This window comes from Uranotaenia lowii, chromosome 1 (assembly GCF_029784155.1).
Source record: "Uranotaenia lowii strain MFRU-FL chromosome 1, ASM2978415v1, whole genome shotgun sequence".
Taxonomy (NCBI): Eukaryota; Metazoa; Arthropoda; class Insecta; order Diptera; family Culicidae; genus Uranotaenia; species Uranotaenia lowii.
In genome coordinates, this window is record NC_073691.1 from 54,136,401 (window position 1) to 54,159,034 (window position 22,634).

The 22,634-nt window shown below is 33.7% G+C and overlaps 1 protein-coding gene across 1 annotated transcript; it reads right to left on the reverse strand.

Moving 5' to 3' along the window:
* Positions 1-3,819: 3,819 nt before the first annotated feature.
* LOC129753994 (uncharacterized protein DDB_G0287625-like) lies at positions 3,820-4,404 on the reverse strand (the record flags this gene model as incomplete). The annotated part of the gene is made up of 1 exon (XM_055749851.1): positions 3,820-4,404. A coding segment is annotated over one exon (585 nt), but the record flags the coding sequence as incomplete, so codon positions are not given.
* Between the last annotated feature and the right edge of the window lie 18,230 nt (positions 4,405-22,634).

The window sequence follows — 22,634 nt, forward strand, 5'->3', positions numbered from 1 at the left end:
GATATGCGGAGCTGGAAAAGGCAGTTAAACGAGCTTGTAGACGAGACAATAGAGCCTGGATGAACTCCCTTGCCGAAGAGGGAGAAAGAGCCACCGCCATTGGAGAAATCCGATTATTATATGATATTTCTCGCCGCCTTAGTGGTGCAAGGACTAATGCAAGAATGCCGCTGAAAAACCGAGCAGGTCAACAGATGACAGATCGAACAGATCAGCTCAAGCGTTGGACTGAGCATTTTGATCAACTTTTCCGAGTTACAAATAGCAATGGCCAACAGAACCCGCAGCTTGAGGCGCCCACAGTTAGTCGCATTAATGGCGTCAACTCGGAAGCGCTCTCGCTGGCTGAAATAGAAGCGGCAATCAAGGACATAAAATCCAACAAAGCGCCTGGAATCGATTGCATTCCTGCTGAAATGCTGAAAGCCGACCCTGCCTTGTCAGCACAAATGTTGCATCGTCTTTTCGCTGACATTTGGGATACTGCAACATTCCCGGCCGACTGGATGCAGGGTATCCTCGTCAAGGTCCCAAAGAAAGGAGACTTAACAGAGTGCGGTAACTGGCGTGGCATAACTTTGATCTGTACAACCCTTAAAGTACTCTGCAAAGTGATCCTGAACAGGATCCAGGAGAAAATCGACGCCACACTCCGACAGCAACAAGCTGGATTCCGATCCGGAGGATCATGTGTGGACCACATCACAACGCTACGAATAATACTGGAACAAATCAACGAATTCCAGGACTCTCTTCTGCTGGTGTTCGTTGATTTCGAAAAAGCATTTGACCGACTGAACCACAAAAACATCTGGGCTGCTCTTAGACGACGAGGGGTCCCAGAGAAACTAGTCTATCTCATCGAAGCACAGTACGAGGCATTTTCGTGCAAAGTCTTGCACGGCGGTGTCTTGTTCGAACCGATCCCGGTAACTGCTGGAGTGAGACAAGGATGTATCTTATCACCGCTACTTTTTCTTATCGTAATGGATGAGATTCTGACTGGATCAATTGACTGTGCACCGAACCGAGGATTGCCGTTGAATCCTTCAACAATGGAGCAACTGAACGACCTTGACCTGGCTGATGATATTGTTTTGCTCGCCCAAACACTAAAAACTTATTTATTATTATTTCACCTTCGACTATGTCGCACAGATGTGTACTTATTAACTAATCCTTAATCTAAATGAACACTTGCTTAAATTAAAGTCGAAAAGGTGGTAAACATTATTAAAATGGCGACATGAATTTTCCAGAGGGTTATTAAGGCCATATTGTGTACGATGAGTAGGGAGTCTTAGGAAATAGTAATGGCGTAATGTTCTTGACGGCGCACTGATCTGTAGTTTCTCGAGCAACTCCCTGCTATCTATGTTGCCCATCAGAAGATCATAAATGAACAAACGTTGTAGAAGAATTCTCCTTTCAGCGAGTGTCGGCAGTCCAATGAGCCTGAACCGCTGCTCGTATGGCGGTAAGTTAACAGGATCGTTCCAATGTAGCGTTCGAAGTGCGTAACGTAAGAAGCTTTTCTGGACTCGCTCGATGCGGTTAGCATGGACGTCATGGTAGGGGGCCCAGACTTGAACACAGTATTCTAACACGGTCCGGACAAGAGAATTGAACAGCGTTTTCAAACAGTAGATATTCGTAAAATCTTTCGTATTACGGCGTATCAATCCTAGAGTAGCGAACGCCTTTGCTGTGCTCGCTCCAATGTGCGTTGTGAACTTCAGCTTACAGTCAAAAACGACTCCCAAATCCTTTATCTCGCTCTTCCGTTGAAGCGTAGTTTGATCCATTCTATAGTCGAATAAGATTGGATATCGTGCTCTAGTAAATGACACAGTATTGCATTTCCCTGCATTTGCTTGCATTCCGTTTGTGTTGCACCATTTCAACAAAGTGTCGATATCTTTTTGAAGAACATAACAGTCTAACGGACATGTTATCGTTCTGAATATTTTCAGGTCGTCAGCGTATAGCAGTTTCGATGAGTGTATTAGAGAGCATAAGTCGTTTATAAAGAGAACGAACAATAAGGGGCCAAGATGACTTCCTTGTGGCACACCTGAGGATATCTGAAAAGTTTCGGACACAACGGTGCCTATTTTAACGTAAGCTGTTCTATTCACTAAGTACGATCTTATCCATTTAGTGAGCCAAGTAGGAAGACCCATCTTCTTCAATTTCTCTACTAACAGTTCATGTGGAACTCTATCGAACGCTTTTGTGAAATCGATGTAGACTGCATCAACCTGTTGTCGTTTCTTTATTTTATTTATCAACGTTGAAGCATAACACATCAGGTTACTCAAAGTTGATCGTTTTTTTACAAAACCGTGCTGATCAGGTGATAAAACATGTTGAACACTTTGATAAATTCTCTCGTGCATCAAACTTTCCATTAATTTCGGAATACAACTCAGTATAGATATACCTCTGAAGTTCTCGACATTTTGAAGGTTTCCTGATTTGTGTATCGGTGTGACGCAAGCTGATTTCCATAGAGACGGAAACGTACCTTCATTCAAAGAGCGATTGAAAAGCAAACTAATGGGCAAGGCAAGTGAAATTGCACAGTTCTTCAACAGCGAAGGCGGAATATCGTCTGGACCTGCTCTTTTGGATGAATCAATGGAACGTAATTTCATGTAGACCTCATTTTCCGAGAAATTCATCATTGGCATGAATATTTCATAACCAGGCAAACTGTTCAAATATTCGTGGTCTATGGGAGGTGAACAAGTTCCCATAGCTTTTTCAAAAAAATTAGCAAACAAGTTAGCAGATTCTCGGGGAGACTTTGCAAAATTTCCATCTAGCTGAACCTGTTTGGGAACCCCGTTCAATTTCTTACGATCTTTCATAAATTTCCAGAAATTTTTTGGATCACTTTTTACCTGTTCTTCAACTCTGCTGATGTAACTCCTGAAGCACTGGCACAACACAACCGGACATGCAGAGCAAACTCGACGACTTCACGAAAGTTCCAAGGCAGCAGGTCTCAAAGTCAATGTTGGCAAGACCAAGTCGATGGAGATCAACACCGAAGAATTTGTCTATCTCGGCTCACTGGTGACCGCAGACAATGGCACCAGCCGTGAAATCCGGCGGCGAATTATCAGTGTGTAACCTGTATATGACGCTTATTAGACCGGTTGTTTTCTACGGGCACGAGACGTGGATATTGCTCGAGGAGGACCTGCGTACACTCGGAGTATGCCAGCAACAAACCTGTACATAAACCAAATGATGAATACTTATAATCAATATTGTGTACATATTGACATAACCATGTCCAAAGCTGCAATAAGAAAAGTGGTAAACAGAAGACATTTACAAAATAGTGGTTAAGACAATTTTTGTATGAGCAAATTTTAAAAGTAGTCTACAACTGATTGACGAAATAAATAAATAAATAAATAAATAAATAAATAAATAAATAAATAAATAAATAAATAAATAAATAAATAAATAAATAAATTAATAAATAAATAAATAAATAAATAAATAAATAAATAAATAAATAAATAAATAAATAAATAAATAAATAAATAAATAAATAAATAAATAAATAAATAAATAAATAAATAAATAAATAAATAAATAAATAAATATACGCGACGAGTGTTAAGAACCATCTTTGGCGGTGTACATGAGAATGGAGTGTGGAGGCGAAAAATGAACCGCGAGCTCGCGCGACTCTACGGCGAACCCAGTATTATTATTATTATTATTATTGTTATTATTATTATTATTATTATTATTATTATTATTATTATTATTATTATTATTATTATTTTTATTATTATTATTATTATTATTATTATTATTATTATTATTATTATTATTATTATTATTATTATTATTATTATTATTATTATTATTATTATTATTATTATTATTATTATTATTATTATTATTATTATTATTATTATTATTATTATTATTATTATTATTATTATTATTATTATTATTATTATTATTATTATTATTATTATTATTATTATTATTATTATTATTATTATTATTATTATTATTATTATTATTATTATTATTATTATTATTATTATTTTTATTATTATTATTATTATTATTATTATTATTATTATTATTATTATTATTATTATTATTATTATTATTATTATTATTATTATTATTATTATTATTATTATTATTATTATTATTATTATTATTATTATTATTATTATTATTATTATTATTATTATTATTATTATTATTATTATTATTATTATTATTATTATTATTATTATTATTATTATTATTATTATTATTATTATTATTATTATTATTATTATTATTATTATTATTATTATTATTATTATTATTATTATTATTATTATTATTATTATTATTATTATTATTATTATTATTATTATTATTATTATTATTATTATTATTATTATTATTATTATTATTATTATTATTATTATTATTATTATTATTATTATTATTATTATTATTATTATTATTATTATTATTATTATTATTATTATTATTATTATTATTATTATTATTATTATTATTATTATTATTATTATTATTATTATTATTATTATTATTATTATTATTATTATTATTATTATTATTATTATTATTATTATTATTATTATTATTATTATTATTATTATTATTATTATTATTATTATTATTATTATTATTATTATTATTATTATTATTATTATTATTATTATTATTATTATTATTATTATTATTATTATTATTATTATTATTATTATTATTATTATTATTATTATTATTATTATTATTATTATTATTATTATTATTATTATTATTATTATTATTATTATTATTATTATTATTATTATTATTATTATTATTATTATTATTATTATTATTATTATTATTATTATTATTATTATTATTATTATTATTATTATTATTATTATTATTATTATTATTATTATTATTATTATTATTATTATTATTATTATTATTATTATTATTATTATTATTATTATTATTATTATTATTATTATTATTATTATTATTATTATTATTATTATTATTATTATTATTATTATTATTATTATTATTATTATTATTATTATTATTATTATTATTATTATTATTATTATTATTATTATTATTATTATTATTATTATTATTATTATTATTATTATTATTATTATTATTATTATTATTATTATTATTATTATTATTATTATTATTATTATTATTATTATTATTATTATTATTATTATTATTATTATTATTATTATTATTATTATTATTATTATTATTATTATTATTATTATTATTATTATTATTATTATTATTATTATTATTATTATTATTATTATTATTATTATTATTATTATTATTATTATTATTATTATTATTATTATTATTATTATTATTATTATTATTATTATTATTATTATTATTATTATTATTATTATTATTATTATTATTATTATTATTATTATTATTATTATTATTATTATTATTATTATTATTATTATTATTATTATTATTATTATTATTATTATTATTATTATTATTATTATTATTATTATTATTATTATTATTATTATTATTATTATTATTATTATTATTATTATTATTATTATTATTATTATTATTATTATTATTATTATTATTATTATTATTATTATTATTATTATTATTATTATTATTATTATTATTATTATTATTATTATTATTATTATTATTATTATTATTATTATTATTATTATTATTATTATTATTATTATTATTATTATTATTATTATTATTATTATTATTATTATTATTATTATTATTATTATTATTATTATTATTATTATTATTATTATTATTATTATTATTATTATTATTATTATTATTATTATTATTATTATTATTATTATTATTATTATTATTATTATTATTATTATTATTATTATTATTATTATTATTATTATTATTATTATTATTATTATTATTATTATTATTATTATTATTATTATTATTATTATTATTATTATTATTATTATTATTATTATTATTATTATTATTATTATTATTATTATTATTATTATTATTATTATTATTATTATTATTATTATTATTATTATTATTATTATTATTATTATTATTATTATTATTATTATTATTATTATTATTATTATTATTATTATTATTATTATTATTATTATTATTATTATTATTATTATTATTATTATTAAGTTTTATTCATCGAACATTTTGTTTTAATGAATTATCTATACTAAGGATCTATACAAAACAATTAGATAACACGAAACAATGAAGACTGGCGTACTCGGTTGATGAATCGGCTAGATGGCTCCCCCAATTGATGAAGATGCTCAGCAATCTGGAACGTACGCCTCATTGCACTCACTGGTTCGTTATGTCCGTAAGATGTTCGGTGGGTTCGATTCGATACCAAAGAGTGATGACGTTAAGTCCTCGAAGGAGCATTAAAGTTGATCATTCCTAGCAGGTTTGGCGACTGAATTTCTCCATTCAGTATTTTTGCGATGAATGATGCCTGTTGAGTTTTTCGGCGGCGTTCCAATGTTTCTAATCCCAGAAGCTGGCATCGGTCGGAATATGCGGGAAGGTTTTCAGGTTTATGCCAGGGTAGATGTCGTAGAGCGAATCTAACAAAACGCTTTTGTACACGCTCGATTCGCAAAATCCAACATAACTGATAGGGAGCCCAAACAATTGCAGCATGTTCTGTAACTGACCGGACAAGTGCGCAGTAGAGTGACTTCAAGCACAATGGGTCTCTGAACTCTCGTGCTACTTTGGAGATGAAGCCAAGCTGACGATTCGCCTTTCTTATAACTGAAGTTCGTTGACTATCGAACGTAAGTTGAGCATCGAGGATAACTCCAAGGTCGTCAACTTCAAGTACCCTGTCAAGGCGCTGGTTATCGATGTTATAATCATATAAAATTGGCGTTTTCTTTCTATGGAATGTTATAACGGAGCACTTGGAGACGCTGACTGATAGCTTATTAAGTCTACACCATTCACCAAAGTGATCTAGTAAAGATTGAAGGTGTGCACAATCGACAATGGATTCAACTGGAACGAATAGTTTCAGATCATCAGCATATCCTATTTTGGTTCCAATTTCCAAGCTAAGGATCAAGTCGTTGAAAAACAGAACAAACAGTAAAGGTCCCAAATTACTCCCTTGCGGCACGCCAGATCGGTTAGTAAATGGAAATGATATGCTATCACCAAATTTAATCCTAATCCACCGCTCAGTGAGGAATGATTTCAACCAAGCGATCATGTTGTCATGAATACCGAGCTTAGCTAGCTTAGCGAGTAAGATTCCGTGATCAATCGTATCGAATGCCGTTTTGATATCGGTGTATATAGCATCGACCTGTTTTTTTCTTTCCATTTGGTTCAGACAAAACGAAGTGTACTCTAAAAGATTGGTACTCACCGATCTGCCAGACATAAACCCATGCTGTTCAGCGGCAATATAATGTGAGGAAGCGCGTAAGAGGGCTTGACTTACAACAATTTCGAAAAGCTTGGATCCTGCCGATAAACTCGTAATGCCTCGATATTGCTTCACATTTCGTCGTTCGCCATTTTTGAAGACAGGAAACATGAAGGAATTTTTCCAATAATCCGGGAATTTACGTTGTTGAAATGATCGGTTATAGATTTGGGCTAGCGGCAACGAGAGAGCTTCGATGCATTTACTGTAAATAACAGCCGGAATTCCATCAGGTCCAGGAGCAAAAAAGCTTTTCAGTTTCCTTGCGGCATTTTCGATGAGCCTTTGATCTATCTCGTATCCAGAAGGTGGTGAAGGCTGGCCGGATACGCTGGGCGGGACATGTTGCGAGAATGCCGAACGACTGTCCTGCAAAACAGGTGTTCGCTACGAATCTGGTAGGAACAAGACGAGCGGGGGCGCAACGAGCGAGGTGGTTAGACCAAGTGGAACGTGATCTGGCGATCGTCGGGTGTCTGAGAAATTGGAGAACGGTTGCCATCGACCGAGTGAATTTTACGAATTATGTTCGTCGAGTTATGTCATGAGACGGAATACTAATGTAAATAAAATAAATAAGTGAGTACTCCATATACTAACAACATATTGATTCAGCGATCGCTTTGAACCGTTAGTAATCCGCCCGCAACTTTTGCAAGATTTATGTTTTGCGAGCGCGAGAATTTAGTCGCACTTTTAAATCAGCAGACTATGGAATTAGTCGGTTTCGGACGAGTTTCAAGAGCCACTTCTTCAACATCAGCATCATCAACGTGCATAGCCCTCACCTCGGAAGTACCGGTGACGACGAAGATGAGTTCTACACGCAGCTGGAACGTTAATACGACCGTTGCCCAAAACCTGATATCAAGATCGTCATCAGAGATTTTAACGCTCAGGTCGGCCAGGAAGAGGAATTCATGCCGACAATCGGAAGGTTCGGTGCGCACCAGCTGACCAACGAAAACGGCCTCAGACTTATAGATTTCGCCGCCGCCAAACGAATAATCGTACATAGTACCTTTCTCTAGCACCGCCTCCCACATAAGTACACCTGAAGATCACCATACCAAACGCAATCACAGATTCCTCAAGTTTCAATAGACAGTCGGCACTTCTCGGACATCATCGACAGAAGATCCTGTCGAGGCGCCAACATCGAGTCAGCACACTATCTGGTGATGGTGAAGATGCACCCAAAACTCTCCGTAGTGAACAACATACGAAACCGACGCCTGCTTCCGTTAAATATCATACAACTGAAGCAACCTAAGGTCCTGGAAGACTACGCGCAATTGCTCGAAGCAGCACTGCCATCAAGACAGCTATCAACAGCGATGCGGAGAACTCATCGGGAATGTGGAACGAACTCAACGGAACGACTGACTCGACGAGGAGTTAAGAAGGGTGATGGAAGAAAAGAGCGCCGGGCAGTGGCAGTAGTGCAAAGAAGCTTACGTCGAAACGTAGAAAATCACCGACAGCGAGAGAGACAGTGAGTCCGAATTTTCCAGGAGTTGAAGAGCCACCTGCAGGAGGATGAACTCGAGAAGCTGGAGCATCGTTCCCAAGAATCACAAAACTTCTATAAGAAACTAAACGCCAAAGCTTCGTGCCGCAAGCTGAAATGTGATAGTATAAGGCGAAGGTATCCTGGCGGAAAATAGTGAGGTGATCAAAAGGTGAAAGCAGCGCTTAGATGCATAACTGAACGGCGCACATGCAGGAGATCAAGACGGTAACCATTTGCCAACTGAACTCATCAAAATTGTCTGGATCTGTGACACAGAACAACTGCCAGAGGAGTGGAAGGAGGGGGTGCTGCGCTGCTGCCTACGAAGTGCTATCCCAAATTCTACTCACCTGCCTAACGCCATAAGCAAACAGATTCGTGGAAAGTCATCAAACCGGCTTCATGGAGGGACGATCTTTGTTTTTTCAACAGGTTGCATATATACTATTTCAATGCCTGTCCGACAACTAAAACTAACATAAAGAGTTATGAAGAAACAAAATGTTTGAATCTTTCCGAATTCGACAAGTCCTTTTCAGATTTTCCGTCACTTTTGATAAACACTCCCAGTTATTTTTTGGGGAGCTCCCTTCCCTCATTGCCATAGCTCGGGTCAGAAGGAAAACTTAACAGACAACAACAACAACAAAAACAACAAAAAGTACCATAGTCAGAGGAAACAAAGCAAAGCGAAAAACTTTCCCAATGAATGAACCCCACAGCATTTGCATGCCAACCAGCAAACAAGAGAAAAAAAATGGTTCTTGGCACCTGATGCATAATTGCAATATTTTTATGCTTCTTTGGCCATTGTTCCAAGATGGGCTTTGGCTTTGGCGACTCGACTCTTTGGTTGTGACTTTCGTAATTTCGGTTGGTTCGGCGAATGTTTTGTTCGGTTGGCGTAATCTGGACATCGTTACCGATTGTTCTAGTCTTGCGGGACTAATTGGAAGATTGGTGATATGTACTGAGTTTTTTTCTATTCGGGTGGTAGCTACAGTGGAAAGAATAATGCACACAACAAGTAAAACAAAATGTTATTTAAGTAGAATTTTGCGTTGTTATTCTAGCAATCGAGATTAAAGATTTTTTTGGAATGTGCAAATTGTAGTGAAATGCAAAAGAAAACAACCCTCAACGTGAAAAATGAAGAGATTGTGTGTAGGGTAATGTATTTATACATACCTATGTACCTTCTTTATCTTTCTTTTAAAAAACAAAAATACACATAAAGGAAACTTCATGTTTCTTGTGAAGAGAAATAAATTGTACTTGATACTAAAACGTCAGATCCAGGCAACGTTACACGATTTGTCTATGAATCGTGTGCCCAACATCCACAAACACCAACACCAAGTCTTAGTGAATCTCGTTTTAAAGCTTTTTTTGCCTTGAGAGAAAAAGAGAAAACCATCCAAGTAAAATTTGGTTCAATTTGCTTGATTAGTTCTCTAATTTTGCAAAAAAATGGTATGGGAGACCTCTCCCCGTTTTCTATCTCCACACTGGAAAGAAGGAGTAGTCTCAAACCATCTTTAAAATATGCTTCCTACCCATATACTCTCACATGCCAACTTTGGTTCCATTAGCTTGATGTTTTCTCGAATTGTACGACAAATTGTATGGAAACCCCCCTTCCCGATTCCTTATTCACCATTGGAAAAAGGGAACGGCACCAAACCATTTCAGGAACATTTTTCGTATCCAATAACCCTCCCATACGAAATTTGGTTCCATTTTCATAATCGGTTCTCGAGTTATTCAAAAATGTTTTTTTTGTTTGGAGGCCCCCTCTCCCTTCCAGAGAGAGAGGGAGGGGTCCCAAACCATAATTAGAACCTTTCCCGGCCTCCAATACCCCCCCCCCTTGCCAAGTTTCACGCAAATCGGTTCAGTAGTTTCCGAGTCTATACATCCAGACAGACAGAAATCCATTTTTATCTACATATATAGTGCCCCAAATTTGTATGGGAAAGTCAAAACCTGTGAAATGTTATGCGCTGCAGGTTAAAATTAGTCCTATGCCTAGTACAAGATCTCATGCCAAATTTTGGCCAGATCGGATTACGGGAAGGGGTCGCTTATCGACTCTTAAAATTGTATGGAATTGTGAGACATTTTTCGGAAGAAACATGAAAAAACAGTTGTTAATAAATAATTTTGGTTGTCTTCAGTCAATTTCTTCTGGAGGCGGTTTTTCTTAAAGCCCATTTTGTTTTAAATTTTATTAATGACCTGTCTGTCTGTCTGTCTGTCTGTCTGTCTGTCTGTCTGTCTGAGAATTGAGCAAGCGAAAGAATTCGAACTTTGCATAAAAAAGTATTTTGAAATGCTTCTATCTTTGTTCCGCCTCGCAGTTGCATAGTTTAAGAACTTATAAACCAATGAAACCAAATTTGATATGAAAATGTTTTTGGGAACAAAAATGGGGATGAGAAAGGGGGACGGCTACCATGCAAGTTTTTTTTCTATAAATCGATAAGTAGTTCACCATGTGAAAAGAAGCCATCTTTTATTAAAGAGGTTGTTAGCGTGAGAATAATTAGAGACACCCCCTTTTTTTTGGATGGACTCGGAACTGGAGCCAAATACGGAATGTGACGTTTTCAGATTCAAGCAAATTTTTGTTTTGTGGTTTTTTTTCTTGGGAGATTTAATCCCCGGTTGATGATTCATCCCTCATTCTTTAATGGTAGTCCGTGAGATCTTTCATTTCGAAAAAGGGCAAGGGTGGAGAACCCATTCCAGAAAAAACATACATTTCAAAATAGTTCTAGAGTTAATGAAGCTGATCAAAATAAGGAAAAAAAATCCAGATCCTGAAAATCAAGTTAAGATATCAAACTTCTGTAAATATTTTTTTTTGTCCCAGTCGTTTTAACATCCTTATGGCATTCGTGACTTAATATAAACGTAGCAGTAGGCGGACAGTTATTGAAAATCTTATCCGATACAACTGTGTTCGATGTTTACTGAAACTCGCGGACATCAGCTCAGAAGGCAACTGACTTGCCAACTGAACTATACCACAAATTATGTAAAAAGAGAAGACGGGAGCCTGTTACATTTTTTTTAGCATATCAATTGAATTAGGCATTAGTCATACAAAAGAAACCAACTTTAGTAGGGGAGGGTTTTTGAGAACCCTCCAGTGGGGGGATAAATAGGGAAAAGAGGGGCTCTCATACATTTTTAGCTAACTCGATAACATTTTAAGCAAATAGGGTCAAATTCGTTAATATATTGTAAATGGAAATAAGAATTCATGATGAAATTTTTTCCAAAAATTTCGCAAAAATTTAACCTGTAATAACTCATTTCAAAATTCATCAAAAAAAAATCGAATAATGTTATTAAACTTGGGCTAATTACGGATATTTTCCTCAGTATTCTGTCAACACTGGATTTTTCAAAAACCCTGCATTGAATATCTGGGCTAGTCTAGATCAATCCATGCCATATAAAACAAAATTGATTTTAATACAAAACGAAAGTCCAAATCACTCGCGGACATAATTCGTATCTAAATCGGTGCTCCTAATGAAGGTTGATGAAGGTTTTGGTGCCTTTCATAAATAGTTCCTTGAATTTGGCCACCTTTGAAAACCACCCATGTTCTGGTAAGTTTAAATGGCCAATTTTTAATAAATGGCTCTGAATTCAATTGATTTCTACGGATTCTCGATAGGATAAGCGAATTTTGAATCCATTAGAACGAGGCCTTTGCTGCTATTCAGCTTAATCGTGGCTCCAGAGACCTTTAAAACTACCTGGTAGAAACGCGTTGTTGGCAGAGAGTATGAAAGTTGGATCTCGAAGTTTCTAGCTTCAACCTAACCTTTAAAAGCACAGAGAACAGAAAATAAATTAATTTAGTGTCCTCGAAAACATTTGAATGCACCGAATAGTAGATCATATGGCATTGACTGCATATTCCTTCCAGCTAAAAGCTGTTAGTATTTCTAATGTTTTTATCGTAACGAACTGAGCTTATGCTCGGCAAATTCTTTGACAGAATTTGTCTTATTATTGAAACGAGTTGCACAACAAATTTGATCATTAGTCAGCATTAGATAATGTTTACGGAAAAAACCTCAAATGCTCGCCGAAACATCAAACGAACATCACGTAGCTATCATATAATTCATAACATCGCGTGTAAGTGACTCCACCGAAGTAGGAAAAAAAATAAAAGCAAAACGCTCATTTCACATTTCGGTAGAATCCATCATCGATGTTGCTGCTGAAGAAGATGATGAGGTTCGCATTGTTGACACGTTTATGTACAAACATACATATAATTCCCAATCGTTTCGAGTAGGAGCACGCTGTATATCAACGTTGACGTTTCGGGGGTGTAATGTACAAACACATTCGGTTTTTACTTGTCATAAATTGGGAACGACGATGAAGTTGATGATGACGGCGCACCCGAGACGATACCGTTGATTTGCTACTGCCAAAACTCAACTCTCAACGATACATATGTATGTAAGTATGATGTTTTATGATGCCGGCTCTGTTGCAACCGATTGGCAGTAAGTGAGTTGTAAAAAATGATTTCCCAGCATTGATTAAAATCAAACGAGCCCATTCGGTTGGATCGGTTCCAAGAAGACGATGCGTTCAATGGAAGCTACTGAAACTTGTTGCACGAGTGAATGAAGATATGAACGTTAAGGAGGCTTGGATGCCAAAACGGAAAAATTATTAAATTGATTTCATGATTCTGTGCTAAACAAAAGTGAAACCATTATTCATTGGAAATGGATGTTTGAAAACCTAAATAAATTCTAGAATTCTAATGCTTTGGAATGAAAAACTGTATGTTCTTGCACCTGAGCGGAAACCTTTTAAAAATTCAACGACTGAAAAACCTACTTCAGGATGCTGGAAAACAGCGGTAATTTTTGCATTCCCAGAACAGAAAACTGAATGACGACTGACTCCGTAAAACGGGAGAATCTGCTGCGGCCTTGAAGAACTCAAGACAGCAAACCAACAACCCCTCCAACGAATGTGCCAAATAAAGCAAACATCGTGCGTGCAAAAATAACCATCCGGAGTGACATAATCGTGAATCATGCGGGCGAACGGGTTTGAAAACTTCCTTCTATTTTTTTTTCTTGTTTATGTTCTTCCGGCATACAAACACATTCAGCAGTGTGTCTCTCTTTCACTCAAGTGTCAACACACACGAGGACGTTCTACTTTGCGAATGGATGCGGAACGTAACGTAGCGTACCTTATATTTTTTGTCACCCACACATCCCCCTTTTCTGTGCTTTAACACGAAACACAACAATTTCCCAGCCACTTGGGGCCAGGCCGCACCTTAACAAGCCCTGGCATCAAATTTAAGCCTTTTTTAGATAACGTTTCATGGGGTTGGCCTATAAGTAGCGCATAATACGTTCCAGTGCAATTTTAAACATAATTACTTTTCTTACCAATGTTTAAAGATAAAAATCCGCATTGGTAATTGGAGGAATTGATTAGTATAAATATTCAATATTTTTTTCTCAGGTGGGAGAAGAGTATTCAATTACGTTTCGACGATTTTAGTAGTGTCCAACTTCTATTGCCTACACTACAGACTGTATATTTTATCTCACTTATTTCGATTACAGCTATCCATTTTGATAAATATTGGGGGAAGAACTATTGTATAAAAAAGGAAAAATTTCAGGTTCAACTTTTGGGAGTTCACAAACATATATCTCACCCCTAAACAACAATTTCAAAGAAAAAGGTACTGAATATGAAGAAAAGCAATAGCATTTTTATTTATTTAATTTTTATCTTATGCATCTTGATAAATTTGTACTGAATTTGTTTGATGTTGTTTGAATAATTGATTACGATAAGCTTTGATGAGCTAAGAAGTTAAGAACAATAATGTAGTTGCAACGGGAAAATATCGATTTTAGCGTCAGAACATTCGCAGGTCCAGAAATTATCAAGCAGGATGTCGAAATTATTTGCAGGAAGTTTAACGAAATTCGTAAGCTGCTTGGTAATAAAAAGGTTAGAAAAAGCGAATTGCCACATTTGAAGAACAGATTAATTCATGTGTATTTTCGCATACAGCAAATGAAAACTGGAAAGCATGCAGAAGATTTGTAATCAGCTATAGTCTGATTATCGATCATTTTCCGTTAGCTTCCACCAGGTCCAATATTTGTAAGGAACCGGATATGGTTCATGAACAGGGAAACAGTGCGGAAGAATAAAACATGGAAAAAGATAAGTAATCATCTGAACCGATTGATTCGGAAAATGAATATGAAGAGGAAACCTCGAATAAAACAAGGCAAAACGTTAGTACGCAAGTGTTGATGAGTAAAGATAAATTTATGGAAAACATTACAATTTCCTATCGACTGATCCAGTAATGTTGAAAAAGGTTCTCGGCGATTTCAGTCTCAAAAAATCATAAAACGATGTTTGCTTACTACATCCGACATTTCAGCATGTTTGTTTTGCCATTATCAAGGAATTTGGCGAGTTGAAAAAAGTTTACGAAATTTTTGATTGATTATTGTATCAGCTAATCTGATTCCTTACTTCTAACTGTTTTAGTGTTATGAGGACAATACAAAATAAATATTAAACAATTAAATGTTGAAGACAATACGAATTAAAAGAGTAAAAAATTATATATTATGAAGCTACACGGAGAAAAAAGGCGACTGTTGTTTCAATTTTATCAGCTTGTTATATCAATCATCATTATGAATTTGATTTTTGAGCGTTTAAATATAAATACAATAGATTGAACTACAAACTGATGATTGATCATACACAATCAACTATCAATATAATAGATTAAACTATAATGGTATTATCGATTGAATTTAAGATATGATTGATTCTAATACAATTATGATTGATTTTATCGTTAATTTAATGTTATGTCTGGGTAAAATAAATTTACATTGTATCTAAAAATTTTGCAATGATTATATTTGATTTAACTAGGCATCAATGTTAAGAATTTTCTTTTAATCACCATCTTAGTTTTAGTTCGTCTCGTGAGCGTTCGCAGTAGGCCTTGCTCGGAGACGGACGTAGATTTCCATTCGTCGCGCTTGCTCTATCGGTCCCACCCAAGCAGGCTTCGGATTCATTTGAGAGCAAACACCCACGGAGCTAAAATCTGCACTCACTCTTTAAGCGGCGTGAAGGAATGAGAAGGAGTGACCATCTGCCTCGAAGATGTCATGCTCCTAGGGAGTTCTTTTTACCTCTCGCTCCGCTCTTAAAAGATAAATGAGCGCTCTTAGGGAGCGATCGCTAGGAGAACGCTTTAAGACTAACGTTATGAGCTGGGAATCTGGCTGGTTCGTGTTCGTTTGTTTTGGTTTGCGCCGGCGGTGTCATTAGGAGATGATTTAATATGACTAACGAAAGGTAGGACGTGTCCCCGCTGATTACACTAGTTTACAAAATTTAAAAAAAATCGTGAACTTGATTAACTGACCAACATTTTTAATGTAAAATCGGGCGCTGAATTTGAAAATGAAATTCAAAAAAATCTCAGTAGAACCGTTTTTGAGCTATGCTCCAAATATGAAATTTCGAAAAAATTAAAAAAGTTCTTGTACTTAGATTAAAATATCTCGGACGGCATAACAGTAATTTGAAATCCCTCTTTTGCATATTGAAGGTGATTAAGTTTTCTATCGATCATCTGAACACTGTTTTTGCGTTTGACCAACAGTATTGTTGATATTAGTGACTTTATGAGAAAAAAAAATTACAAAAAACGCATTTTTTTAGAGAAAATTTTGTTTCAACGAAGGTTTTAGACTCGATGGTAGCATTTAAAAAATCTGATTTTCTTTTGTGCTTGAATGTCAATTTAAAGCAAAGATTTGAAGTAGTTATTAATCAAAATCGGTTGAAAGTTGAAGAAGTTATGGCTACTTTACCATAACTGAAAATTTTGGAGTTTTTAATAATTTAACGAACCGCAGTACACTTATCATAGTATAGGAAGAATGAAACATGATAAATCTCACTCGCTCCAAGTCAAAATTATTTATTAGCTTACCAGAAGGTGACATGCCAAGTTTCAGGAAGATCTGACCATAGGAAGGGGTTGCTTAAGTCTCAAACGTGAATTAAATTTTGAGGTATTTTGCCCGGAAGGAACGAAAAATACTGGTTTTTCATCAATAACTTTTTTCGTCTCTAGCTGATTGTTTTTTATGGTTGATTTTCTTAAAGCCTAAGTTGAGACAAATATTTTACCCGAAGACTGTAACTCGATTGGATTTGAAACAGAAAAGTTATTGCGGTTCAAAGGCCGCAAATTTTGTCCAACACGCAATGAGTACTTTTTACCCATTGCATTTTATACGACAATTTTTGACCAAAATACAATATTTGAACCGCAATAACTTTTCTGCTTCAAATCCAATCGAGTTACAGTCTTCAGGTGAAATATTTGTCTCAACTTAGGCTTTAAGAAAATCAACCATAAAAAACAATCAGCTAGAGACGAAAAAAGTTATTGATGAAAAACCAGTATTTTTCGTTCCTTCCGGGCAAAATACCTCAAAATTTAATTCACGTTTGAGACTTAAGCAACCCCTTCCTATGGTCAGATCTTCCTGAAACTTGGCATGTGACCTTCTGGTAAGCTAATAAATAATTTTGACTTGGAGCGAGTGAGATTTATCATGTTTCATTCTTCCTATACTATGATAAGTGTACTGCGGTTCGTTAAATTATTAAAACTCCAAAATTTTCAGTTATGCTAAAGTAGCCATAACTTCTTCAATTTTCAACCGATTTTGATAAATAACCACTTTAAATCTTTGTTTTAAATTGACATTCTAGCGCAAAAGAAAATCAGATTTTTTAAATGCTACCATCGAGTCTAAAACCTTCGTTGAAACAAAATTTTCTCTAAAAAAATGCGTTTTTTTTAAATTTTTTTCTCATAAAGTCACTAATATCAACAATACTGTTGGTCAAACGCAAAAACAGTGTTCAGATGATCGATAGAAAACTTAATCACCTTCAATATGCAAAAGAGGGATTTCAAATTACTGTTATGCCGTCCGAGATATTTTAATCTAAGTACAAAAACTTTTTTAATTTTTTCGAAATTTCATATTTGGAGCATAGCTCAAAAACGCTTCTACTGAGATTTTTTTGAATTTCATTTTCAAATTCAGCGCCCGATTTTACATTGGAAATGACCTTCAGTTTATTGAGTTCAAAAATGCTGTAAACTAGTGTTATTTTGTTGAGTAGAGTGGCTCAAATAAGCAGATTGTTATGTGAAGTTTACATGCAAAATTTAAGTCAAATAGCACAAGAAGGGCCTCTAGTTTGTAAATAAATTTGAAATATTATCTTCGGGTAGCTATTATTTCATCAATAACCGTCAAACGGGGCATTATGCAACAGCCGGGTTAGATGCTACATTTGTATACCACCTCAAGAGGTGTTATTTTTCATTTGAACAAAATGTAGTGAAGTTATCATTTAATGATAACAAAATAATGATGACTAATTTCCTAACATCCTGAGATAGATTTTTAAATATTTTGATTCTCATTAAAAAAAATTCAAATTAAAAAAATTGTGCCATAGATGTACCTACATTTTTTTAATATTTTTCAAATGCCCTTATAACATACCTCGCCTATATCAACACTGTTGGTGTGATTTTTTTTTTTGGAAAATCATTTGAATAATTCAGTTACCAATCTGGGTTGAAAATTCAATAAAATGCAAATCAAAGATTCATCTTTTAAATCTTGATTCTAAATATCATCTATCATAACATGAACTTTTATAATTTAAGCTAGATGATTTTTCACCCCTTAATGTACGCAGCACCTTTATGGTTTTAAAATCATTTTTGACAGAAAATCATATAATGAACTTTTATGATTTAATCTAGATAATTTTTTACCCCTAAATGTATGCAGAACCTTTGTGATTTGAAATCATTTTTGACAGAAAAACATAACATGAACTTTAATGATTGAAACAAGATAATTTTTTACCCCTAAATGTATGCAGCATCTTTGTGGTTTTGAAATCATTTTTGACAGAAAAACATAACATGAACTTTTATGATTTAAGCTAGATGATTTTTTACCCATAAATGTATGCAGCACCTTTATAGTTTTGAAATCATTTTTGACAGAAAATTGTAAAATTTTATTCGAACAAAACAAAAACTTACTGCATTTGGTGCTTTATGCGTTATGACATCAGAAATATATCTTAAACTACAAATTTTCAAACGTTTTCATTTGATTTTTTCATTTATTGTTGCCACTTATCAAGACCTCTTTTAGAAAGGTGAAAATCGTATGTTTTTGTAGATTTGAAAATAGCTGGGGAAGCAATAATTTTTCTGACTACGTAATTTTGATGTCCTATCAACCTTAAGCCTTTTGATTTACAAGCAGAATGATTATCTGTGGACGTTAAGTTTTTAAAAGCCATGTAGGTTGATAAGTGTGCAGGATGTTCTTGTTTACAATACTTCTTTCAACACCAGCCGATTTCTTTGTAAAACATATTATCTGAAAGCCTTAACTTCGACAATCGTTTTACATGAACATTGAATGTTAATTAGAGTTACAATGTTAACGTTGTTTAGGTACGAATATAGTCTAAAATTCGTTTTGCTTACATCGTCGCACAGCCACCCCCATCAGCCAGCCAGCAGCTGTGAGCTTCTTGAAGCAGTCAAATATGTAGGCCTAACTCGAAGCAATTCTGAAATGTCACACGCAAAGTTATTTCTCCCAGGGAGGCCTCTTTGGGAGGAGCTCAGAGCCTCTGAGGGAGCAAAGAGTGACTGGCGCTCCTAGCGATTCTGGCGGTAAGAGATGCGAGAAAGAGTGGTTTTCGACTGCCAGGAGTTTGGGAGTTCCTCCTCAATGAGTGGTACTGCTCTCGCCTCTTATGAGTCATGCCTCAGGATGCGTCCGAAGCCTGCACCCAAGTGCAGAAAATACACATTGCATGAATGGCGGAATTGCGGTCGTTTCGCGGTGTAAATTATTTCGATATTGACTATTTTTTGAAGAAAAAATAAAAATTTGTGGGATGTTGCTCAAATTTACAAGGAAGAGTGTCTTAATTGCCATGTGTTAAAGGTGTTTATGGTTAAGTGAAAGTGAAAATAGTATTCCAAATAAATGAAACATCAGTAGAATAATCTGCAAACGCGTGTCTGCTTGGGAATAGGGAAGAATAAATTTAAATCAATAAACTGATAGAGTAGTTGAATTGCAAAATTATCCAAGAATCTATTCGAGTTCTGGGAAGCTCTGGGAAAAATGTGTTTCGACTGGATGGTTTCACGTCGTTCGGCCTTTCTGTTGGAACTCGTTCGATGCATTTTATATTGCATTTTAGTGCCCAATGTGTGAAAATCTTGAAAGCTTGAGGCAAATGATAAAATATGGACATCCAAATGTGTTTGGTGAAAATGAAACTGGAACTGCAAATGGTTATTGCCACGTAAAAAAAACGCGTGTTTTAACTAGTCGGCATTTTCCTTCTGTTGTAACGTGTTTGTGCATGAGCCGAATTTCCCCAGCTTGCTGCGATTGATTGTAATGATTGAGCTTGCTGGCTAGTGAGAAATAACCGCAATATTAAAAAAAAAGAATGAATGTTGTTGGTTTTTGTCGGCTGGATGCAGTTGTGTAGTGGAATTTTTGCTTAGTGATTGCTTGTTTAAACGAAGTGGAATTGGAATTCGTGCTTAGTGATTGCTTGTTTAAACGAAGAGCATGATAAGACACGAATCCAGAACTGTCATCTGATGCTGAAGAAGGAATATGGATTGGCTTGTGCAGAAAACAGCTGGCTTCAAGTTAAACCAGTTGCCTATCAGAAAACGCATTCCTCGCATGGAAAAAAAAAATAGGAATTAATTCCTACCACTTGGTGAGATTGTTCTTTTTTTACTTTCTTTCTTTGATATTTTGATTTCAACTGTATAATTTTTATCGTTCAATCAGATGCCAGCTGGCCAGGTATATACACGGATGCCGGAATACCTGTAGTAAATGTATAGTATTGAACATGTTATACATTTTGAACTGGTTGCGTACCTGGTCGAATTGTTCTTCCAAAAGTATACTTACATTGACACATAAAACATACACTTCATACATAACAGTTCACACGAAGCCATGGTGCCGGGTATGGAATCTCAGGGTCATATAATAATAAATTTTAATCCATACTTTGGTCAAACTGCGGTGAATCCGTGCACCCATGGTGGATTATCAACATACAACATACATCTTAGTTTTAGTTCGTCTCGTGACGAGAAAATAATCTTTTCGTGCGAGGAAAAATTTTGCCTTTCGAAGCAACCGTAAGATTTCCGTTCAAAAAGGCGAATCTGAATATTTCTCCCGATGGTAAATCACCCAAATCAGCTTTGGAATATGAGGGTAGGTACCAGATTTAAGTTTCATTTAAATTTAAATTATGATCCGTAAATTACATTCATGCTATTGTAGGGTGTGGCATCTTTCACTTTCCCCGCCAACATCTATCTGCGATTGAAGTACCGCAATATCAACAATCTCCGCATGGACGAATCCAAGGACCTGAAAGAACTATGCCGTAACTTCAAGGTATGGGAACAAGCAGCAGGAAATCTCATCTTAGTCTAATCGATTCTTGACAGCTGCGAAAGCAACATCCGATCAAGAATAAGGGCCAGCTGATCAAATCCGGGATAGTTTGTGCTGTGCTGAGTCAGCTGTCTGCTGGATCGGCTGCCCTTTTGTTTGTGGTTGATCATTTTTGACAAGTGAGTAATTTCTAACTTCAGAAAAAGGACGTTAGTTTTTAATAATTCAGAAACGACATGGAGCACATGACCAATATGGTGTTTTTCGCGGACTTGTCTATGTATGAGACTGATCGACTGAATTGGCCATGCAACTGAATCCATCAGTAGGAAGATATTTGACTGGTAGCTGGCATCATCATTATATTCGGTATATTGGTTCTCACATCTGCCTTCGTAGATAACATTCCCGTTACAGTCATGAAGGGAAAAATAGTCATTACCGTTTGTTATAAATCTTCTTTCGGGTTATTATAGAAAATGATCTTTTCGTGTATAGATATGTTGTGAATGCTAGGAAGAATAATGAAAACCATCACGGTTCTATCAAATTGTTAATATGTTAAAGTTTGTTAAATTAACTTGAAAAATACAATGCTTTTGCCAGCCTTTATTTCAGAACCTAAATTATAGTTTCTAAACCATCGGAAAGTTATAACTGCACAAATGAATTTAATCGAATAAAATATACCATTAATTCTTTCATAAGAAACGATTGAATCAACTGTAAATATAATTGAATTAACTATTCAGGTATATTTGAATTATTACTACTATAATTATCACTATACTTATAGTTGAAACAACCATACAATTGTAGTGGAATCTATCATATGTATCGTTGAATGAGGAATGTCAATCATACATATGAAGGTGAATCAATTATATTTAGGAAGCACAAAATCAACCATCAAAATCTAGTTGAATCTATTATATATATTTTAAGATGCAGAAAAACAATA